Source organism: Balaenoptera ricei, chromosome 18 (genome assembly GCF_028023285.1).
Source record: "Balaenoptera ricei isolate mBalRic1 chromosome 18, mBalRic1.hap2, whole genome shotgun sequence".
NCBI lineage: Eukaryota > Metazoa > Chordata > Mammalia > Artiodactyla > Balaenopteridae > Balaenoptera > Balaenoptera ricei.
Genome location: NC_082656.1, coordinates 24,867,413 through 24,890,975, shown reverse-complemented (window position 1 = coordinate 24,890,975; position 23,563 = coordinate 24,867,413). Strand labels below are relative to the sequence as shown.

General features: G+C 35.7%; 1 protein-coding gene across 7 annotated transcripts in view; it reads left to right on the top strand.

The window, feature by feature from the left end:
• Positions 1-23,563, top strand: part of DGKH (diacylglycerol kinase eta) — a 165,491-nt gene that overhangs the window by 97,318 nt on the left and 44,610 nt on the right. For 6 of the 7 annotated variants that reach the window (XM_059902884.1, XM_059902883.1, XM_059902882.1 and 3 more), the window contains 8 exons: positions 3,201-3,307; positions 3,988-4,113; positions 7,620-7,722; positions 8,854-9,013; positions 10,803-10,911; positions 11,029-11,168; positions 14,511-14,595; positions 21,450-21,535. In XM_059902884.1, coding sequence (XP_059758867.1) covers positions 3,201-3,307; positions 3,988-4,113; positions 7,620-7,722; positions 8,854-9,013; positions 10,803-10,911; positions 11,029-11,168; positions 14,511-14,595; positions 21,450-21,535 — 916 coding nt within the window. The remainder of the gene's footprint in view (positions 1-3,200; positions 3,308-3,987; positions 4,114-7,619; positions 7,723-8,853; positions 9,014-10,802; positions 10,912-11,028; positions 11,169-14,510; positions 14,596-21,449; positions 21,536-23,563) is intronic. The other variant, XM_059902888.1, reaches the window with a different exon arrangement.

The following is a 23,563-nucleotide window of genomic DNA, read 5'->3' as shown; positions in this document are numbered from 1 at the left end:
TCACCAAGTAAACAAACAATTACAGATTGCATCATGGCCTGATGCATTAAAATTCATGAAAATGAGAATTTGGAGGAGGCATTAAACTTTTTTTAGATTTAAAGAATGATTGCAACAAAGATATAATTGGTCTTTATGACTTTAGTGATCTAAAAGTGTTCCTGTAACTCTACTAGGGCTGTAATATTATATGGGGATATTTTGAAGGTCTTTGTACTATTACCTTATAGTCTATTATCCTCAAAATGCTAAAAAAAAAATCAGATCTAAAATAGCCTTAGATCTGATCTGTGGTATCCTTCTGATTTGAGAGTTATGTATTATTAAATATAGTTAACTGTTTAGGAATTGAAGTTAATAGTGGGATGACTGAATATTTTTCTAAGCATTTTAAAAGAAAAATGAAAATTATATTAGCTGGTGAGAATAAAACACTTCAAAGTCTTTAAATAAATGTGTTAACATTGTTCTATTACTAATTAAGTTCCTGACTTTTTTTTAAGTCTCAATTATAGTATTTTTTAATTATCTTTTTAGAGGAATATATGTTAGTATTCATTTTCTCTGCTGATAAAAATTTTAAATCTGCAGCGTCTTGCCCATGAGTATTTTTAAAACTGCAGCAGAAGGTTTTAAAAATCCCAAGGGTTTTATGAATATACAAAAAAGTTGCCTTTTTATTTTATGAGACTGTGGTTATTTAGGATGTTTTTACTGTAAGCAAAGTTAAACTTTAGAACCCCCCTTGAAATCGGAATAAACTGCTTGCTTGATAAAACTAAGGGCTTAAAATACAAGACGCTTTAAAAGTTATAACAGAGATGCAAATACAGGAAAAATTCATTCAACAATGACAATGAATAACATTGTATTAGAATGGAATCTCGCTTCCAGTGTGTAACGCCATCACTAAATTTACTTAATCTTTCTGCCCTTGTTTTCACAGTAAAAACAGTCTGTACTGATTTGTCTTGTAGGATTGTGTTGAATAATAACTAAAATTATGATTTTAAAGCCTTGCATATACAAAATATATGAATGAAAAATAGAAGACAGAAAATACATTTCATAAGTAATCCCCTAAGTCAATTGAGAATGTTAATTATAATTTCAGAGCATAATTGTGCTTCACAGTTATTTATACAGCACTCTAAGAATAAGAAGTTAAGTGGTGTTTTTTTTTTTTAATCAACAGCATAAATATCTCCACATGGGTACTTATTTTTATCTTAAGTACCCATGAACACTTACAACATGGTAAAGATTGAATATCGCAATAAAGAATCATAATTTGTTACATGTCACTGTATTTTTTATGCTTTATGGTTTTAAAATAATGACTTTACAGGTCAGGAAAAAGTGCCTTATTTCAGAATAACTTGTTTGGACAAAATTAATTGTCAGCTAATTACTAGGCACAAATTAAGGTGCCTAGTAATCATGTCCATTCCTTAGTGTCCATAGTTACAGACCAGTTTGTTTTATTTTTATCATTATATGTTGTATATGTTGTATTAAGCAACTTTGTAATTCTCAAGGCTCATTGCATGAAGAACTTTATTATTACAAAAGTGATTTTTATTTTTAATGAGCTGTTTGATTTTTAATGGCAAAATCTTCAAAAAGCCATGAAATTATACTCTGTTGCCCTCCTTTTACTTCCTTCTTTGCCTCTTAGAAAAGTTATTGACTGTTAATATCAAGTACTTATTTGTACTTAAAAAGCAGCCTGCTTTTAAAAACTAGAACTAAAACTAGAACCATACTTTTGAGAAATACAGTAACAGATGACAACATTTAAATAGTTTAAAATATTAAATAATTTAAAAGTCACTTGGAGCAAAAAGAAGCAGGTCATGCTAAATTTTTTTTCAAACTAAGCTAATTTCCTATGGTGCTGTTTCTTTATACTATTGTTTATCAGCAGTAAAATTCAGTTGAAAACTTGTTTTCTATACGAAGTCTGTGCTTAGTTACAAAGTCATTTATAACAAAAATAGTATGATTTCTAGGAAAGAACTTGTCAATGTACACAAAAGAGCAGGTAAATGAAACATTGCCAGTGTCTATAGACTAATATTTTTAAAGGAAAAACCAGCTCAATTTAAGTGGCCATTTATATATCGGCTATTCATGATACTTGAAGCATTCTGAACATTTGACTACAGGCATCTTAGTTGTTTTACTTGACCCCTTCGTTTTCATGTTACATCAAATTAGGACAATTTAAAGAGAATGGTGCGTAACCCGTCATTTCAAATTTGTTAACGATTTACTGGTAGAAATTCCAAAACCATGTGATAAGGAGCCGCCTGAAAAGTCAGAAACTCTTATAACGTCAGTATCCATTAACACTTGGATAATGTGTGTCGCTAGAGGGATGGATAAGCTTAGTAGGAGTCAAGTTCTGATTTTCATAAGCAAGGGTTAATTTTTCAAATGATCTGTGGTTTATTTGTTTTTTCATGTATGTGCTGCTTCTGTCTTGGTTGTTTCCTCTTATTTCTCCTTTGCAGGCACCTTTTTGATAATATGGCCTGGGAGAATTAGTGATGCCTGTAGTAGGAACATCACTTCATCATTCCTTTCTTCTACATTGTCATGTAGTCATCCCAACAGGATAGTTTCAAAAGACAGTGCCATCTTTGTGACCCTCATCAACCTATTTCCCATGATGCCTGGATATTTTCTTGACGCACTTGCACTTTAAAAGTCCCCTGAATTATCTTGGTCTTTATCTCTCTGGTAGTTTCAAACTTTCGATTTAAGTATATTATACGTACAGAAAAAAACAAATATCAGAAGTGTACACAGCTTGTTGAATTTTCACAAATTAAATGCATTCATGTAGTCAGCACCTAGACTTAGAAATTGGCTGTTACCAGCCCTCCTGTATTACTGAATTTTATTTTCTTCTGTTGTGTGTGTGTTGTCTACCTTCTCCTCAAGAATTTATTTTTTTTGTACTTATTTCCTTTCTTTTCTTCTTTTAGAGTAAGTGGAATCTCTTTAAGTAGCAATCTATAGCTTGATCAAAGTGCTTCATAAACACATAACCATATTTGCTTTTTAAAATATCATTGAAGAGTAATAGAAGCTTTTAAAAATATTGTTTCATGCTGTGATTTCCTTTCATTGTTGGTCCAAAAGTGCATATTCATTTAGCAACGGTTCACTTTTTTTTTTTTTTTTTTTTTTAGTGTGTAAGTTCAAGGCTCATAAAAGGTGTGCAGTGAGAGCAACAAATAACTGCAAGTGGACGACCCTGGCGTCCATCGGGAAGGACATCATAGAGAACGAGGATGGGGTAAGCTCGTACTGTCTCCCATCTCTCCCCGGCACGTCCGCTCTTTTATTCTCCTCTCCTGTGGAAATTAAGTGGGAGCGTCTATTAGTTCAATTATGACAGAGAGTTCAGGGGAAGTGTTTATTATTATGATTAGATGGAAGGTTTTGGTTGATTGTGACTTTTTATTTTCAATCCAGTTCTTTGTAGCTTCCTTCAGCTCTTAAATTTCAAGGGGAATGTTGTGTAAGGGCTTAGGAGTGGTTGCTGTGCTGGGCTGGTGCTGTAGACCCTTATCTGGCCAACTAAGTTATTCTTTAAGGCTCAGCTCAGCTGTTTACTCAGATGTTCACTCCTGAGACTTTGGGGCCTCCTCTCAATGGTGCCCCCCACCTTCAAAACCTTGCATGTGAATCTCTGATAACACTTCGTGGTCACTATATGGTAATCTCTCTATGTGCCTTTCTCCTCAGCAAGACTGCAAATCCTGCAGGGCAGGGGTTTAGCCTTACTTATCTTTGTATCACTACAGTGCTCAGGGCATAATAGATGCTCAATAAATGTGGGGGAAATGAATGTATGCCACGAATGATACATGGTGCTGATTCCATAGAGTAAGAAATCATTGTATCTCTTCCCTTGGCTAAGAATGATGTCCGCCACGGTCTTTAATTTGACTGCCCTTTCTTCCTGTTGCACAGCTGGCTATGCCCCACCAGTGGCTCGAGGGTAACTTGCCCGTGAGTGCCAAGTGTGCTGTCTGTGAAAAAACGTGTGGCAGCGTTCTCCGTCTTCAAGACTGGAGATGCCTTTGGTGTAAAACGATGGTGAGAGTTTTATAATTATTTTCCATTTAAAATGTTTCTTTCTGTACCTTTTTCACCTGTGTGATTTAGAGACAAAGCTAAGAATTTATGGCAGAGCAGAGCCTGGTAGCACACGCACCCGTTGTAAGGTTCATCTTTTCTCAAGATGGGTTCCTTCCACTCTGGTTACTTTTGCAAATGCCCTTTTTGTGACACTTACTCTTGTCCCTTTGTGTGAGGACCTCTTTCTCACAGTTTTATTGTTTTTCAGCAAGCTTTAGCCGCACTTAGTGGTTTGCTATTTTCAGCCTGTTTTACTACCTGTTGCCCACAGAAAGCCACCAAATTTTGATTAACAGGCAAAGTGTAAGTTTGCTACAACCCCGTGTGTGTTCTCCGAGAGAAAGAAGCCGAGTTCAGTAGGCCATGCACTGATATAATTTAAATTATATACATTTATGTTATATAAATAAGTAAATATTTTAAAACTTCTTGGCATGTGCGAGAAAGTGGATAACGTGGAGCCAACAGCAAGCAATGGTCCCATCTCTGCCAGACCGTGTGAGGACTGGGCCTCCACCTTGCAGGAGGGCAGTCGGAGCAGGAACTCAGAGGGTGACCTCACGCCCCTCAGAGGGTAACCTCACACCCCTCAGAGGGCGATGTGGGGCTAAAAGACAGCAGGACGAGGAGGCAGTGAGTGCTTATCTGAGCACCGGGTGATGCTGTCTGATTACGATGCTGATTGCCTTGCTTTGGGGCAGAGTTGTTTGGTCGTGTTTTGAGTCTTGGAAGTCAGCCCCCCTCCCCCCAACAAAAAGACGGAAAACCATTGCTTTTAATAAGCACGGTGAAGATGAGCAAATGCAAGAGATGTGCATGTGATATGTTGATTTCATAATCAATGAGATTGAGTCCATAGGCCACAGAGAAAAATAAGTCCTACAATTTTTTAGTCAGACCTGATAGGCAATCTTGTGTTTCTTTTTTGTTTTTGTCTTTAATTTTTTTTTGGCCACGCTGCCCGGCACACGGGATCTTAGTTCTCCACCAGGGACGGAACCCGCACCCCCTGCAGTGGAAGCGAGGAGTCTTAACCACTGGACTGCCAGGGAAGTCCCCTCTTTTTCATTTTTGAATCGAACATGATTCTCTTCATCCCCAGGCTTTTGTTATTCTTCATCGATTGCCTCTTTTATTGACATAGATGTTACTTTTTATTTCTTTTATCCCATTTAATATAATATGCAGACTATATTAGATATCCCTCTTTGGAGTTTTGGTGCAACCCTAACCCTGAAAACCCCCTTCTGCCGTTCCTTATTTTAAAGGAGTGCTCACGTAAACAAGATTTTAAATCAAGATTCCATCCCACCCAAGATTTCTTTTTTGGGGGGACAACCACTGATGTATGCATCTACCACTACTTTTATTAGTCTGCATTTACTGAAGTCTATTTCTCTACTTCTGGAACTTCAGCTATTCTTTTTTTGAAAAGAAAGCAGGTCATCTGTGTGATGAATTATTTTAGAAAGGTTTTATGTAAGTTGTCTTTACCTGTAATATATAGGTCTCTACTTGTGTTTAGTCAGTAGTTGTCTTTTTCTGTTGTAGTTGATTTACAATGTTGTGTGAGTTTCAGGTGTACAGCACAGTGACTCAGTTATACCTACATACATATGTTTATGTATTCTTTTCCAGATTCTTTTCCTTTATAGGTTATTACAAAATATTGAGTATAGTTCCCTGTTCTATATAGTAGGTCCTTGTTGGTTATCTATTTGATATATCATAGTGTGTATATGTTAATCCCACACTCCTAATTTATCCCACAGACATAGGAAACAAACTTATGGTAACCAAAAGGGAAAGCGGGGGAGGGATAAATTAGTCAGCAGTTTTTAAACTTTATTAAGTTTAACAGTAGGAGTTAAAAAAAAAAAAGCAGTAGGAGTTAAATTAGGTTTTTTACTTGCTTGTTCTACTCTCTGCCACATTTTAAAAATTTCACAAATGGGACAGAAGTATTATTACAGACTGTAGAAGGGATGATTCTGGAATGTCTTTCCTCTTTTTTCCTGGCAAACTTAAATATCACCTTAGCATGAAATCATTCCATGTGTCAGTTAGACATGCAGGTTTCTGGGCCACCATCACTTTTGTTACATGCCTCTTAATCTTGTACTTCCTATATACTATCATTTATCCATTATGATATTATGATGCCTTTAAAATTTGAGTTTCTAACAGCAAAACATCTAGTGTCTAAACATAGTCACCTGGTTCAAAACAAAACAAAACCATAGTTCCACAATCCTAATAAGTCATAGTTTCACACTCCTAATAACTCTTAATTTTTCCAGCTGTTGACCAATCTCGGCATAGTTTTACCTTTTCTGTAAAAATAGTGAAGATACAATTTTATCTCTGCTTTTCTCATTTAACATTGTTATAATCATAGAGCAAAATGCTCTGTGATTCTCCTACGTTTTAAATTCCTTTTAAAACTATCTGTGCCTGCTCATTTTTCTAAAATCCATTTGGATTGTTAATGATTATAAGTCATAACAGGAAATGGTCCAAAATTAGGTCATCAGCAGAACAAGAATCGCTATTAAATTTCAATTATTTTCTCAAAAGTTTTGATAAATACATGTTTAATTGATATGCCAGTTTTCTAAAAGGACTAATGAAATAAAGCCATTTTAAATAAGTGCTTTATGAAGTGCCTGCTCTTACTAATAAAACATTTAAAGGCTCTCTAGTTGAGTACATAAATTATTCTAAATTGCCTGGGTCCTACTTGATATGTTTGCCCTGCTTGAGTGACCTTGAAACTTTTTTTTCTACAGAGTTAACACACTTGCTGAGTGCCTGTGATGTGTATCATTTTCCAAGATGAGGGGGCAATAATAGGACCTTTTCCTTTTCCTTACAGAGCCAGAAGTCTAGCTGAGAACATAGGCACGGATGTGCTTATAACTATAATAACATGACAATATTATAAAAGAGGTGTGAATAGAAAGTTATAGATCACTGCAGAAAGAGCAGACACATTACAGATTGTATTTATCTTCATTAAATTCTGTAAGAATTTTATAAGGTAGGTGTCATCATCATTTCCTACGGACAATGATATTGACACTCACTGGTTCGCTTCCCTTCTTCCTTCCCTCCTCCCTCCCTCCTTTCCTCCCTTGCTCCCTCCCTTCCTTCCTCCCTTCCTCTGCACTTCTCCCTCTTCTCTTCCGCTCTCCTTCCCTTCACCAGGCATTTATTGACTACATACTACTTGCCTGAGACAATCATGAAAACAGGCTGTACAGACCAAATCAAATTCCCATCTCTAAAATGATTAGGCCATTCCTTAGAAGTATAAATGTTGTGCCATTAAAGTAATTTATGAATTACTGAACATTTTGGGATGCACTTGATCTTCATTTACCAGTTCCTTAGATATAATTTATACCATAATAAAACATTGATGTGTTTTTATGATTCCTGAAGGTTTATTTCATTGTTATTAGGTACACACTGCCTGCAAAGATTTATATCATCCTATATGTCCACTTGGCCAATGTAGAGTATCCGTCATACCTCCAATTGCACTGAACAGCACCGATTCTGATGGTATGTAGCGGTAGTGTAAGTATGTATATTCCTAGTATATCAAATGTTGATATGTACATCTATTTTCCTAGAATAAATAGAACTGTAATTGGTTATTCTGGTTAGTTTTTATATAATAATTCCATTTCAATTGCAGAACAGTACATTTAATTTATAAAAGAACGTTTTAAAATTAAGGTGTAAAAACATAACTATTAACACAGTGGTGAAATTACAGTGTATAAGACTTAGAGATTTTACATTTCAGCAAATAAAATAAGATCGTTATTCTGTAACAAAATGCAATCTGAAAAGATTAATTTTTTATAAGCAATTTTTCCCCCTCCGTAATTGAAGCTGCCCATTAGCATAGCTCTTATTGAAATGTGTTTTCTTACCATTTCATTGTAGGAATTTATACTCCTATAAATTCATTCACTTTTTCTGGAATTTTACAACTTAATTGTACGTACTGAAGAACCTGTTTACAGCACTGGTTTTGGAATAGCATACTAATAACTTCCTTGTAAGCAAACCATATTACAAAAAGCTTTTACCATAAACTCTTATCAATGTTTTGCATCGATAAAGTGCCTTATGCTTTTCATACTTTTTATATAAATGATGCCAGTAGATATCATAGATATTATAAGCTGCAGAAGATATGATTTGTTAACCTGTGTTATTAACAGCCCCCCCACCAAGCCCTGATATATCAAAGTTCTGTTATTTATTATAAAATTTAAAAATATTTTCTAAGGCCTTATCAAGGAGGAGTTAAATATAATGCCAAAAATGAACATGAATCCTTTAACAATTGTGAATTTATAGACTATGATTGGTTTCTCTTAATAATTAAGTGTTGTTACGGCAGGTGGTAGATCTCAATTTATCTATGATTAATACTTTTACCATCTTTGGTATGATTTTTCATTATAGTGCACATTTTAAAAGATAAGTTCTATGGTCTTAGTATGTAAATAATAAACCTATCTCCTTTTGGGGGTGCTAAATGATAAGATTGTTAAAGTAATAAACAAGGTTCTTTATTTATGAATTTATCATTTTTCCTCTGAAGTTTTTTTAAGAGTTTAAAAAGAGAAAGCTGTACGTATTGATCTTGTGCTGTGTTTTGTTTCTTTTTTTTAACAGGTTTCTGTAGAGCAACATTTTCATTCTGTGTTAGTCCTCTATTGGTTTTTGTCAATTCTAAGAGTGGAGATAATCAGGGAGTAAAGTTTCTTCGCCGATTTAAACAGTTACTAAATCCAGCTCAGGTGTTTGATTTGATGAATGGCGGTCCTCATTTAGGGTAATTGATTATTGATAAATCTCATTTGAATGATATGTAGCACTGAGCACGAAATACACTTGGTTTTTCAGCTGATGAAAATTGCAGATTCATCTAGACATCTCTGTGTTGATCTTCTGACATCTCCCTTTTTTTAAAGTTCTGATTATAAATTTTAACATAAACTTTTTGATATTTATATATCTTCCTTGGGTGCTGAAAGTTCTAAAGTTTGTTTAGAAAATGTTTTAGCATATATCCTACATCAAACAGTTCTGTTTGCTTAGCTCTACAAAGTAGATCAACTTGTGTAAATATAGAAATACAAAAAATAACTTGAGAAAATGATTTGCCTGAGAGGGTAGTATTGAGTTGTATATAATACAAATAATTATTTAACCAAAGCACAGATACTGTTGTGGGCCTCAAGGACAGGTCCTCAAGGATTTCAGACTCAGTTCCCACACATGACAAAAAAGTACTTTTGTTAATTGTTCATTTCAAACTTTCTGGAATGTCATATAACCTAAAATCTGGGGGGAAAAGCTTAAATATATTTTCAAGAGGGAAAATATGCCTTGAGGCACTTTGAATACATTTTTAGTGTATATATATGATTTGTGTTGAAGAGGTGATATTGTGTCATCTGACCCAAGAGCCTGCGATCTCCTTATAATTTACTTACGCCAACTCGGCTTTTCTCTTGGGTTCCACTGTCACCTTAGATCATAAACACAGAAATAGAAATGAAGATTTTAGATACCAGTTCCTGAGAAGGCCTTTGTGTTTTGTGATTTAGCACTCTCCTATCTTCTCTGTTTCTCTCCTCAGTCTCTCTTTGTGCCTCTTTTCACTGTGTCCTTTCAGGGTCTTCCTTCTTGTTTCCATTTCCTTTTTCTTGCTGTCTCAAGCCCTTCTGGTCCCATGAGTGTTGGTCTTTTTCATTTGAACCCAGCTCTTTCTTTATGTGCTTGTACCTCCCTTCCTTTCTCCTGCATGTGTCCTGGCACTTCCTCATCTAGCCTCTCTCCTCACCTTTGTCTCTCCCATTGCTGGTTAGCTTTGTCTCCCTTTCTAGCATATCTGTTTTATAATCCTTGATGGTTCCAATATCTTATATTTTTGACATTTATTTTTTCTACCCATCCTCTAAAATTCTAAGGAAGTCCCTTTGTGAAACTTCTTGAGATTGTCTCCATATTTTTTCGATTTTCCACAATACTTGAGGTGTACAAAGGTACATTTACAGGGTGAAATGTGTCAAAATTTGAGATGAAGGAAGGCAGAAGTAAAAAGATTGACCTGAGAATAGGAAAAGAGGAAGCAAAACAACTACTGGGAGTATGGCGGGGGTACACTGGGCAAGGTTTGGTGGGTCTCTTTAGGAACTGCCCCTGTGCCACTCAGGAGCGTCAGTGCCCTAGATTCTCCTCCCTGGTTTGTAATATGCTACTCATGGAAATAACATATCCTTGTGAAGTAAAGAGAAAAGTCAGTACTCTTACCATCTCCTATCACTTACCTTTCATTCTCTTTCCTGGGTTCTGCTTATTTTTTGTTTTCTCATTTCTCACTCCCCTTTTTTCCTAATTTTATCTCCATTTCTACTTATAATCTCCTTTCCGCTTTATGATTAAGACATTTTCTTGAGTTACACATTGCACTCAAATTGATTTTTATAGTATAATTCATATGTAAGAGTTCTTATATTTAATCTGAACATGAATACCAATAACTAACAGAATGACAAAGAATTGGGGAATGTGATTTTTATTTATTTATACTAAAATAAAATACATTTTTCTTTCAGTTTAAGATTATTCCAGAAGTTTGACAATTTCCGGATTCTTGTTTGTGGAGGAGATGGAAGTGTAGGTTGGGTTTTGTCAGAAATTGATAAGCTCAACTTGAATAAACAGGCAAGTGGTCATTTTTTTCACTGCTAGTTATCCTAACCTGCTGACCAGTGATGTACAGAAATGTCAGCGTCCCTATGTGTCAACTTGTCTGAGGTCTCCTGTGGGGCTGTCTTTCAGTGTCAGCTGGGAGTACTGCCTCTGGGTACAGGAAATGACCTTGCCCGGGTTCTTGGCTGGGGAGGCTCATACGATGACGACACCCAACTTCCTCAGATACTTGAGAAGCTGGAACGAGCCAGCACCAAAATGTTGGACAGGTAATAACAAATTCTCTTCTAAAACTAGATCGAAAGTGGCATACTGATATCTTTTTTTGATAATTAAAATTGTACTGACGGTAACCCTTGACGGGGGTCCACCCCTGAGGTCTAGAACAGAGCCTGGCACAGAATAGACACTCAATAAATATGTTTTTTGAGTGAATGAATGAATTGTAAAAAAAAAAAAAAATGAGGAAACTAGTTTAATGAATCCATTATTTTGAAGCTAATGTAGAAGGCTATGTTGATACTAATTACTTTTAACTGCTATTTGGCTCAGAAAGCTTAAATAGTTAATGGGGGGGGGGGCTTTTGATGAGTATAATAGGCATGGTCCCTTCATCTTCTGGTTTCATTAAAACTAAGAAAGACCATATAAACCTTAGATTTTTTAGAATATCTCTTCTTAATTATACACACTGAGAAGGAATTGAACCAACAAAATACTAAAAAACATAATCTTTTCCCAGGGACAGGGAAGTGTTAGGAAGACATCTTCACATGAAGGAACTATCACTGTTTTTATGGTATCCTCGACTGCATCTCTTAACTGCTTTCTCTCTAAATGCCCCACATGTAAAAAAGAAATCACAGTGTGTGTGCGCTGAGTATTATGCAGGAGGTGTTTAGAATTGGGGTATAGGGAGCGTCCAGGGCTCAGTAAGCAGTAACCTCCATCATAAGTGGGACACAAACGTCAAAATCTTATTATAAATTTGAGCTAGCATGAATCAAAACAACTTTGATAGGATTAGCCATCTGTGGCACTCTTCCCGAAAATCACAAAATCTCATCAGGGAGCCACCCATCTAAAATGTAATTACTCTAAAATAAGCTGTAACCTAATTAATTGTAACCTTGCCTGACATAAGGTAATGTTGTAATGGCTGATTCTTTTGCTGACAGAATATTTCAAAAGAAAGCTGGGCTGGCAAGCATTTGTCTGTGTGTATCCCAAACCAGTCATGAGAGGGATCCCCCAGTAGTTTGGGAGCATAAAGTGGACTCAGTCTCCAATCTTTAAAAGAGCCTGGAGGTGATTTCCCAGATGACTGCCCAGTTCAGTGCTTACCAAACCCCACAAGGTATTTTAAATGGCTTTTTGGTGTAAATTTAAATACCACTCTCCCCGCAACCTAGGAAATGCTGTGAGGCATTTCCTCTGCTCTGTGTGCTTTTTCCCTTGTAAGTTATAAAAATTAACTTCTCTAGGTGGTTAGCAGAGAAACAACACCCCCCTGGTAAAATTCCTTAATACAGACCTGCAAAAAAAACAAAAAACAAAAAACCACAAGAAAAAACAAATCGAAGGGGATTTAAAAAGCTAGCACTGTTGTTTAGAAACATAAGAATATTTTGTTCCAGTGCTTTCCTTACTAATTTAAGAATACCATTTGTAAAGAACAGGTGAAAAAATTGATGTTTAATAATATTCCACATCATATATGCTTTTTCATATATATTAATTTATTTGACCCTCAAAACAACACTGGCTAAGAAAAGCATTGTTATGACTGTTTTACAAAGATGAAAATTGAGTCTTGTGGAGACAGTGGACTAACAATGAATAGTATTTTTGTCTGCCTGGCACTTCTAGTTACTTTACTTGATAGAGTATCATCTCGTTTAATCCTCACTGTACATTTAGAAATGGCTAATATCATTATCATCTCCATCTCACAGGTAAAAAGTCTCAGGAGGTTTTTATATTAGCAGTGTCACATAGCTAATAAGTGGTTGAACTGGCTGTCTGCACTGAAATCCAGACTCTACTTCCCAGGGGCTTTCAACACTGCACTCTCTGTTTAATGCACATACTCACCAAATGGGTCCGTAACTTCTGCCTTCAACTCTGCTTAGCTGGTACCAATAAGCATCCCTTCCTGACTTGTGCTGCCACTTTCTCCTGTTTCATCAGCTCCAATCATTGCCTATAAAGGGAGGAGGTATAGCATGGAAGGTGCAAGGACATTTGGGTGGATTTCTTTCCCAATTCTTTAACCATCCTTTGACCAGAGAAGTATTGCCAGATATACGGAACTGGACTTTCATGTTTCCAATTGTGATTTTTCCTTATTTGAAAGTTTACAAAGTTTAATTATTTTATTTGTTGCTTGTGTTACATCTGTTTCTGCACTAGAATACAAGCTTTATTAGAGAAGTCTTATTCAGTTTTGTATTTCCAGACCCTGGAATACTGTCACTTTGTGACATTCAGTACATACCTGTTACGTGGATGAATGAAGGAATGGATGACTTTTTGTGCTCAAATGTATATTTACAGTATATTCATGTCAAGAGTTGAATAGTAGCTATACACATCTATTTCATTTACACATCCTAACATATAACTTATGTCTTTTGGGGAATTCTCTCAGAATTTGAATTTTTATGCAAAGACTTATTAGTCTGAATGATACACTAGGCTCTCTTTACATACTGATGCTAATCTTGGGATTTTCCTCTAGGTTCTATCACTGGCATCCACTGTGATATGCTTTTCTTAAAATCCATGTGTTACAGTACTGCTCTTATTATGCTTTGTGTCTTTGAAAAATCTTTATTTCACATCCTGTTACTGACAACAATAATGTCCCTACCCAATTGTTCTTCCCAAATTTTGAAACTATTTTAGATAGAAGACTGGATTTATCTGGAGTTGATTGCTTTTCTCTAACACCAAATGATTCAATGTTTGGTTTGAAATTAATATTTACAGCTAATTGAAGTAAATTTGCCTCCATTAAGTATTATTTCTATTAATTTTTTCCTCTCAATCCCATGCGTACTTTCTTAATGTAAGAAGGACTATTTAGCTAATTTTCATAATTTTCATTTCATGTCTGTATAAGCTGACTTGGCAAGACAGATTGTTACATGCAGAATGATTTACTTTTCGTAGGTACTATGCGTTTGTTTAATCTAGGACATGTTTTAGAATTTGGGGCTGTGACCCATTAGCAACTTGTATAATCTAGTTAGAAATTGCAGTGAGCATTATTTAAAGAGTGAAACAGAAAGGAATAGAAAAGTCAGAATGCTTTGCACCTAGTGAAGAGGAGAGGTCTTGTTACATATCTACATTTCTTACTGTGGGCCATAGCCTTCAAATATTTGGAAGTCATCAATCAGAGAATTGGTAAGATATGGAAATCATAAATTATGAATTCAGCGTTTTATGAGATTACGAAAAGTCCATCTCTTCCCATATTTGGTTATTTTAGACACAGGAAACCATAGTTCATGAATATATGTGCATATGTGTGTATGTGAGGTAAGACCAAAGTCAGTTTATTAAATTTTAAAGGAATTTTAGACCAAAGATTTTTCTCCCTTCAGGTGGAGTATAATGACCTATGAACTCAAATTGCCAGCAAAGGCTTCTCTACTTCCAGAACCTCCAGAAGCATCTGAAGAATTTTATGTAAGACTTTAACTCTTTATCTATTTATCATTTGAAAACGGGGGTGAGTGTCTTGAACAATAAAAAACATATAAGGTATGGTAGTATGTTCACTTAATTGTAATTTTTCTTGTTTGGGGTTTGGTCTCATTGACTACTTCTGGTCCCCTCCTCCAGAGGAAAGAATCCTTACCATCTAGGTGAGTGTCCTTCCATGACAACCACCCTGGGCGTGTGACTTCAGCCACATCACTCGCCTTTGTGGGTCTCATCTTCATGGACCTCAGCTGTTGACGAGACCACAATCTTGGGAGGATTAAAGGGGGTGATGAGTGTGTGGAAAGCACCAGGCATGCAGGTTCCCTTGCTCCCACCCTGATAGTTCTCCCTGAATATTCCACCTGCCTATTTACTCTTACCAACCGAGCTCCAGGGAAGCCAGCTGATGCCAGGCTCCTGTTAGCTTTCACTCATCTTCTGCTTCACCCATGAGCACCTGTTTGAATATTAGATGTTCGCCCAGCTCCAGACACACATCAGTACTCGTCACCAGAATATTGTATTAGAATTTCTCTCTTCCTGCTTTCCCTGCTGTGTTGAGGATGCATCAGGACAGGCCTCTAGGTTAAGTCTGTGGATCAAGATAAAACAAAGGAAGACAGTGCACTTCATTCCATCCCTGCTACAGACCATTAATAACTACAGTTTTTAGACGTTCTTAAAGATTCAGCATTCTAATTAAACCTCAAAGCACTGGAGATTTAAAACAACCTAATTTTCAAAGGATTATTCTCTTGACTCGCTAAGACCATTTGATCTATGATAGCTTATTTTTCCCTCTAGGAAAATTCATCTGTTTATTTTACAGTTGAAATCTTTGTTTTGTCATTAAGAAAATTATGATCTTGTCAAACTAAGGAAAGGAATGATAACTAGAAACATGGGCTATTCCTTAAAGAAGCTAATTGTATTTAAATTTTTTCCCTGATATAAAAGTAGCAAAATCTGCTTCTAAAAATTTTGGAAAATACAAAAATATATAAAAAAGAAGGTAAAAATTTTATTTACAGTCCTGCCACCCAGAGGTAATTACTATGAAAGATTAATATATTTACTACTTGATTTCCAGCAGCATTTTTGTTTATATTATTATTTTATTCAACTATAAACATAATGTTTTCATAGGAACCAATCTTTTTTCTTAATAGTATTTTTTAAATGTTATTAATTTTCTCTCCAAAGAGACAAAAGGGGCATTATTTTGCTCTTCTTACTTCAAGATGTCTATTTCCTATCATATAAGATAAAGTCAGGCAATTTACTTTTATCATATATGTAGTCACTAAATATGAGGTACAATTGTAACTACATGGAAGAAAGCTCTTTTTTAGTGTAAAGGAGTTTTGAATGAAACTTCATGTATTTTGCTTTTTTATTAAAGTATTTCATAACAAAGAGATAGTGTGCCTTAAGATTACAGGTTAAATGAGTGTTCTTTGTCACTCTGACCAGTCACTGTGTGACTTCTTTGCCTTGAAAACTGAAATAAAAGTAAGCTAAATATTCCTTCTTCGTAGGCTCAATCTAATTTTCCAGCTTATATTTTTTAAGTAAAATATTCATTTTGGATTCCCTTATGCATAATTGTGAAATTACTGTTTTTTTCGATTTTCCTTAAAAGGCCACAAAATGTGGTTGATCTTCTTATTAACTGTTAGCATTCTGCTGGCACCATAGAATTATAGAGCTTAAGGCATTGTGACAGTTTTATTGATTAATTCCTTATGGCCATAATTAAGTAATTCTATTGTTGTTGTACTTTTTGAACATTGTAAGAATAGTGATTCCATGATTTCCTTCAGTAACAATGATTCTATTGCTTAATACTCAATATCAGAAAATGTATTGTTTACATTTAATGTAAAATCCCTCTGCCATCAGGTTCTTCTCTCCTCTACCCCTTGGCGAATGAATATGCATTTCTCCATTGGCCTCATACTAGTTCACTCTGTTCTCACCTCAAGTCTCAGCTTAGGTATCACTCATTCCAGGTGTCCACCACTCACTCCAAGTGGTCATCCCTCATCTCCCAAGTCCTACGTCTGTGTCCTTCTTCAGTAGTTCCACAGCCCCTTCACCTTCCATCATCTTAGTGCTATCACCCTGTAAGGATCAGGCAATGTATGTTATTCACTCACCATTATATTGTCATCTGGTATGATGACTGGCACAAAGTAGACAGTGAATTAAAAATTAGTATTGTTAGGGAGTTCCCTGAAGGTCCAGTGGTTAGGACTTGGCACTTTCACTGCTGTGGCCCAGGTTCAATCCCTGGTCGTGAAAATAAGATCCCATAGGCTGTGCAGCACGGCTTTAAAAAAAAAAAATTTGTATTGTTAACTTCTTTTAATCTAAATACCAAACCGTATTAGAACAATGGACATCTTGACATCAAAGCCCTCTGGCCTTATGTATTCCTTGGAAGCCAGATTCCTACTGCTTTCTTTTTAGATTAAAAGCCTTTTGATGCAGAGGTCATGTTTTTGGTCTCTTCTGTATCATTCCCCCATCATACAAGTCTAGTAAGTCTACAAATGCTTGTTATCAATGCCAAGGTAATCAAAGAGAAGGTGTGAGCTGCTGTACCCCAGTCAACTCCCTGAAAACACAGGAGAGAATGGCCTCAAATTTCTGGAAATGAAAATCTTCTGATTAGTTTATTTCTAAATTTACTCTTGTTGAGTAATAAAACTTCTTTCCCCTCAATTCTGTCTGTTTTCTAGCTGCTTGGTAATAGCATGCTGTGAAGTTGTAACTTTATTTTTTCTTTCATTCATTCAACAATATTAAGTCCCTATTGGTACCTGGGACTGGAAATAAAAGACTTACCCTCTAGCTTCAATCAGCTTAGAGCTATGTTTGCCAAGCTATGTGCCAGGCACCTCAGTGAACTCAGAGGGCTACCATGAGATTCTTTTAAATTTCAAAGAAAACATTGTAATACTCAACATCTGTTGGACATCACAGAAACTACTAGCTTGAGGTAGTACACAGTTTAAATATTAGGTTGCACTACATTCCTTTTGATGACATTATGTTTTTGTGCAGCTGGATTTTCAGTAGTTGCTGTGATATAAAGCAAATTCCATACAAAAATTAGTGTTGAATAGGAAATGAGGGTATCACGGTCCAATCTGATTCTAAGGTTTGAGATGTATACAGTGCCCACAGGCTCACAACTAGTTATTTAAGAATGAAATAAGATATTTCTTTTCTTTTAATTTATGTGTATTATTTTTTTCAAATGGTTATTAAGTTGTCAGGACATAAATACTTATTAAGCTGTTTGGACTTAACTACTATTAAGTATTTCTTTTGGCCCTGGGGCACTGTGACAAAATTACTAAGACGCTAAGGATGCATGAGCCCAGAAAGTTTGGGAACCTCTGGTCTAGTGGGAGGGCCAGACAAGGAAATGACCAGCAATGTTTAAGTTATTTTCAGGGTATAATGATTGCACGGAAGAGAGGGTTCTTAGCCTGGTAAGTTCAGTGAAGTCTTTACAGAGGAGGTTGTGCCTAAACTGGATTTTCAGCACAAAAAAAGAGAAGAATTAGCTAGTTGAAAAAGAGCATTATGCAGAGCTTGATAGTAAGGACCTTGGTACATTTGGGGCACTACAAGTAATTCTGTAGAGTTAGAGCATGTGGTGCAGGGGAAGGGCATCAAAAGGGCAGAGGAGAGGAAAGGAGGGTTCAGATCATGGAGAGTCTTACATGTTAGCTGAAGACTTTTGACTTTCTCTAGAAAACTTAGACATGTTATGCTGGGATGTGGCACGATCAGATTTGTGCTTTAGAAAAAAAATCTCTCTGTTGTGAAGTGGAGAATGGTTTGAAAAGGGGCAGGAAAGACAGAGGAAGCCCAACCAGGAGGCTGTTATAGTAATACACCTGATCAATTATGAAATTTATATTTGACAGATACAGTTAGGCAAAGACCAAGACTTGCTTGGTCAGGATGTGTGTGGGGGGTTGTGTGTGATGGAATAGCTCCAGAATCCCTACTTGTAGCTTGTCTGCTCTTCATTAGCTGTGATTCTTGGGCAAATCACTCACCTGCGCCTTAGGTGCCTTGGCTGTAAAACAGGACAATCAATAGAATAAATACATACAAAGTATTTAATTACAGTGCCTGGTACACAATAAAAAACGTCAACTGTTATTACTTTACCTTCCTAATGCTGCTAAGTGACTACATAATAGCTTAATAAGTGACATCAATAATTTTATCCCAGTTTCCCTGATGGCACAGTGGTTAAGAATCTGCCTGCCAATGCAGGGGACACGGGTTCGAGCCCTGGTCCGGGAAGATCCCACATGCCACAGAGCAACTAAGCCCCTGCGCCACAACTACTGAGCTTGTGCTCTCAACTGGAGAAAGCCTGCACACAGCAATGAAGACCCAGCACAGCCAAAAATAAATAAATAAATAAATTTATTTAAAATAATAATAATAATTTTATCCTTGGATATAGAGGTTATTTCCTTTTCCTCTGGAAAAGGTTGTACTCTATGCCTTTGGTTACTTTTAATGGACAAAAACTTGGATTTTTTAAATGTAAATTCAAATGGAATTGATAGTTTTTCTCGACCTTATGTTCTATGACAGTCTACCCTGTAGGGAAAAGAAATAAAATCAATTTTTTGGAAGAGTATTTCCTTTCTTTGCTTTTTTTAGAAGATACATTTTCATTTTTCTGATCTTAACTGTAAAGATGTAGTTTTTAATGTTTAGACCAGGGATCAGTAAGTAGATTTATCAGTCAATACAATATTGTGTGAAACTTTGAGGTTCCTCCCCTCTCCTCCTTTCTTTCAGGTAAAATTTCTTTTCCATATGTGCTCTGCCTTTGAAGGCAGTAAGATAGAAATTTAAATCAGTAGCACACTGATTGCCATTGGTGGCAATGGATGTAAAGCAGGACTGAGATTGCTTTGGGAAGAAGCTAGTCAGGAAGGCTTTATAGGGGGGTGGGTAATTGAATCTTCATTTGTGTGTGAATAAACTGATGCTGATTGATAAAAAGCAGTGAAAGGTTACCTGAGTCAGAAGAGCATTGGAGGCCAGCTTGAATAGAGCAGATAGTTTATAATGGACATTTTTGAGCTGTGTGACATGGAATAGAGTTGAGGCAAACATTTGGTGGAAGGCTCTGAATATGAGGCTGTTTAAATATTGTGCACATTTTTACATATTAGGAAGATGTGTTCTTTCAACAGAACTTTAAAGTTTGAGTCAAATAGATCAGGGGATATGGGATTCCTTTAGCATTTTGATTATTTCATTGAGAGAAATACTTATTTACATGATTGAATGACATGCATTCAGCATTTTAAAAACTTTTTATTGCATTATACATACAGAAAAGTGCACATATCATGAACATATAGCTTGGTAAGTTTCCAGAAACTAAATGAACCCATGTAATCAACACCCAGACACAAGGCAGCATTACCAGTACCCCCCGTGCCCCCTTTCTTTCATCACCCCACCTCCCACCCCAATAACCACTATCTTAACTTCTAACAGCATAGATTAATCTTGTCTGTTTTTGTACTTTACAAAATAGAATCATTTTGTATGTGTACACTCCTTCATTTCTGAATTCTTTCCCTAAATATTATGTCTGTGAGATCCATCTATATTGTGGCATAGTGGTACGTCATGCATTCTCATTGCTCTGTAGTATTCTGTTGCACGAATATACTACAGTTTTTTATCCATTCGACTATTGAATGGATGCTGCTGTGAACATTCTAACACATGTCTTTTGGGAAAGCACATCTGCCTTTCTTTTGAGTATAAACAGAAGTTGAATGGCTGAGTCCTACAGTGTTATGCATACGTTCAGCTTTAATAGATACTACCCAGCAGTTTTCTAGAGTGTTTGTATCAATTTGCGCCTCCACCGCAGTGTACAAGAATTCTGTTGCTCCACAACCTTGCCAGCATATGGCATTTTCCATTCATCACTGTTGTTTTCCTTTTAGCTATTCTGCAGATATACAGGGGTGTTGCACTGTGGTTTTAGTTTCTATTTCCCTGATGGCTGATGAGATTGATCACCTTTTCATCTGCTTATGGACCACTTGTATATCTTCCTCTTTATTTATTTTTTTATTTATTTATTTTTCATTTTTTAAATTTTATTTATTTATTTTTGGCTGTGTTGGGTCTTTATTGCAGTGCACAGGCATCTCATTGCGCTGGCTTCTCCTGTTTCAGGGCATGGGCTCTAGGCGTGTGGACTTCAGTAGTTGTGGCATGTGGGCTCAGTAGTTGTGGCTCACAGGCTCTAGAGCACAGGCTCAGTAGTTGTGGCACACAGGCTTAGGTGCTCCGTAGCATGTGGGATCTTCCCGGACCAGGGCTCGAACCCATGTCCCCTGCATTGGCAGACGGATTCTTAACCACTGCGCCACCAGGGAAGCCCTATCTTCCTCTTTAATTTCTAGTCTTTTGCCAATTTTTATTAGATTGTCTTGCTTTTTTTGTACTGACTTGTAGGAGTTTTTTTAATATATTCAGCTATTTGACATTAATGAAATTTTTAATGGATTTTATGGATTTTTCTAAGAATATGAATTAAAGAATTCCAGAAACTAAGAGCCTTTCACAGAAAGAAAATATTTATCTATTTTGTATAATGACTCTTTCATATATATTATTTATTTCATTAAAGCCATTTATATTTCATTACAGCCATTGCCGTGTGTCAGATGAGTCAAAATGGTCCCATTTTTGAAGCAGTAATAACTGAGTTGTATAAATGTCAGAAATAATAATACAGTGTGAGTTTTTTATTTTTTCAGATGACAATTTATGAAGACTCAGTTGCAGCTCATCTTACAAAAATCCTCAATTCTGATGAACATGCAGTGGTCATATCATCTGCCAAGTGAGTTGTGGAGTTCAAATCATGGTATAGTTATATGGTGAAAATGAAAGGAAAGCTGTTTCCTACCACTTATGACATTTCTTCGTGATTTCCGCCCCCCAAAATATCTGTGAAGTAGGTTATAGAACTAGATATACTAAATTTGCACTGGTTTTTAAAAAACCACCTTAGCATCTTATTTGCAGTGGAGTTTATTTATAGGCTATTTTTTTGAGGCTTAATTTGAAACATTTTTGTCAAAAAGGTACAGTGAATGTTTAGAATTTGATTAATCTAAGTTCTTATTTAAAGAAACATTTATGATTAATTATGATGTGGAAAACGCATTTCACTATAATTTATTATTTCCATAAACACTACTATTCAGGGATTGTTTACACCAGGAGAAGGAAAATAATAATGAGATTTTTCAAAATGACATTTCTCAGTATGTTTAAATTATGTAATTATATTTTAATTCAAAGTTATCAGATTTTAGTTAAGTTGATTCCATACATGGAGCCAAAGCTACTTGATTTTATTATCCCGAATGTTGCCTGGCTGGAATTTAGGATTTAGTCTTGAATCACCCTATACTGCTGTCATGAGAACTGGAAAGTCAACTACAGGAAGGAGTGAAACCCACTGAAATTTTCAGCTGATGAGCAAAAGTAAAAGCATGCTTTAGGATTCAGGCTTAGCAAGGAAATATTACTGATATACAGAAAGAGGAGAGAAAGGGAAGGGAAAGAAAGGGAGTGGGGAAATGATGGAGGGAAAAATACACAAACTTTACATGTTATATACTTAATTTGCAAAGAAGTCAAGGAAAGACAAAATAAATCATGAAAAACAAATTTGCTTGTGACCAAAGCACAGATGTAGTGACAATTGCTTTTGGCGCCATAACCTTCAGCAATAGGAGACAGGACTGAGCAATAGGAAAAGAGTTAACAGCAAAAGGCAAGGGAAGCACACTAGTTGCCCAGATTAGTGGGCTCCAGATGCTCTTTATTTGATGGGCAGTGCTGCTGATGGGTTTTTTGGTTGATGCCTCGGTTGGGTGTTTTTTAATTAGTTATATTGCTTTATGGTGAAATGTACAAATCTCTACTTTGTCCCAGGCCTTAGCACTCCCTATTGTCTTTCTCCTCTTGGGCCGAATTCACATACCAAAGTTACTTCCTCTGGTATTTCTTAAGTTACTTCTATGAGGAAGACATTTGCATTTGCCACCCTTGCCCTATGAGTCAAGTGCCTCTTTATGGGACATTTTAGAGGACATGGCTAGAAAAGATTGAAAGTTGCAATGGAAACTTTTGAAAGGTATAACAAGTTATAGAATTATTCTTTAATACAGTTAAGTAAATATTTTATTTGGCCACCTTTCTTAGTTCAGATGTTAGCAAAGCTTTAATATTGGCTTTCGGGTGTTTGATTACTGCCTCTTTTACATTTTATGTGTTTTTTATTTTTATTTCTTTAAGATGATAATTGACTTATAACTGTCTTTTTTCAAATAAAATTTTATGCAGAATCCCAATATTAAAAAACTAAAATTTTATTTTGTTGGCATTAATACATTGGATAGGATTAAATTATTAGTTACTTAACAGAAAAATAAGCAATAAGGTTATAGGTGACAGTTTTAGTTTTATGTCCTATGCAGTTTCCAATTATTTCTGTATTTTATGTTGGTTACATGGTCGTAAGGATGCCATTTTTGTTTAATTGAAGACAATTTCCTTACGACCATGTAACCAACATAAAATACAGAAATAACTGGAAACTGCATTAAATATAGTACAAGATTTGCACAAAAAATAGTGAGTTCTAAAGTAAGAGCTAGCATAGTATTGTTCTCTTGTATACCTAACAGTTATTTTAAAATGTTAAGAACATTTAAAAAATTATATTCTATATTTCTAAATGAAATTTTAATCAAGCCTTGGTGAAATCCCTGAAATATTTCTGAAAAACAGCTTTAAAACCACTGACGTTAAGTCACAGTGCTGTACTATGTCAGTCTGAGGTCCTAGATGAGATTCA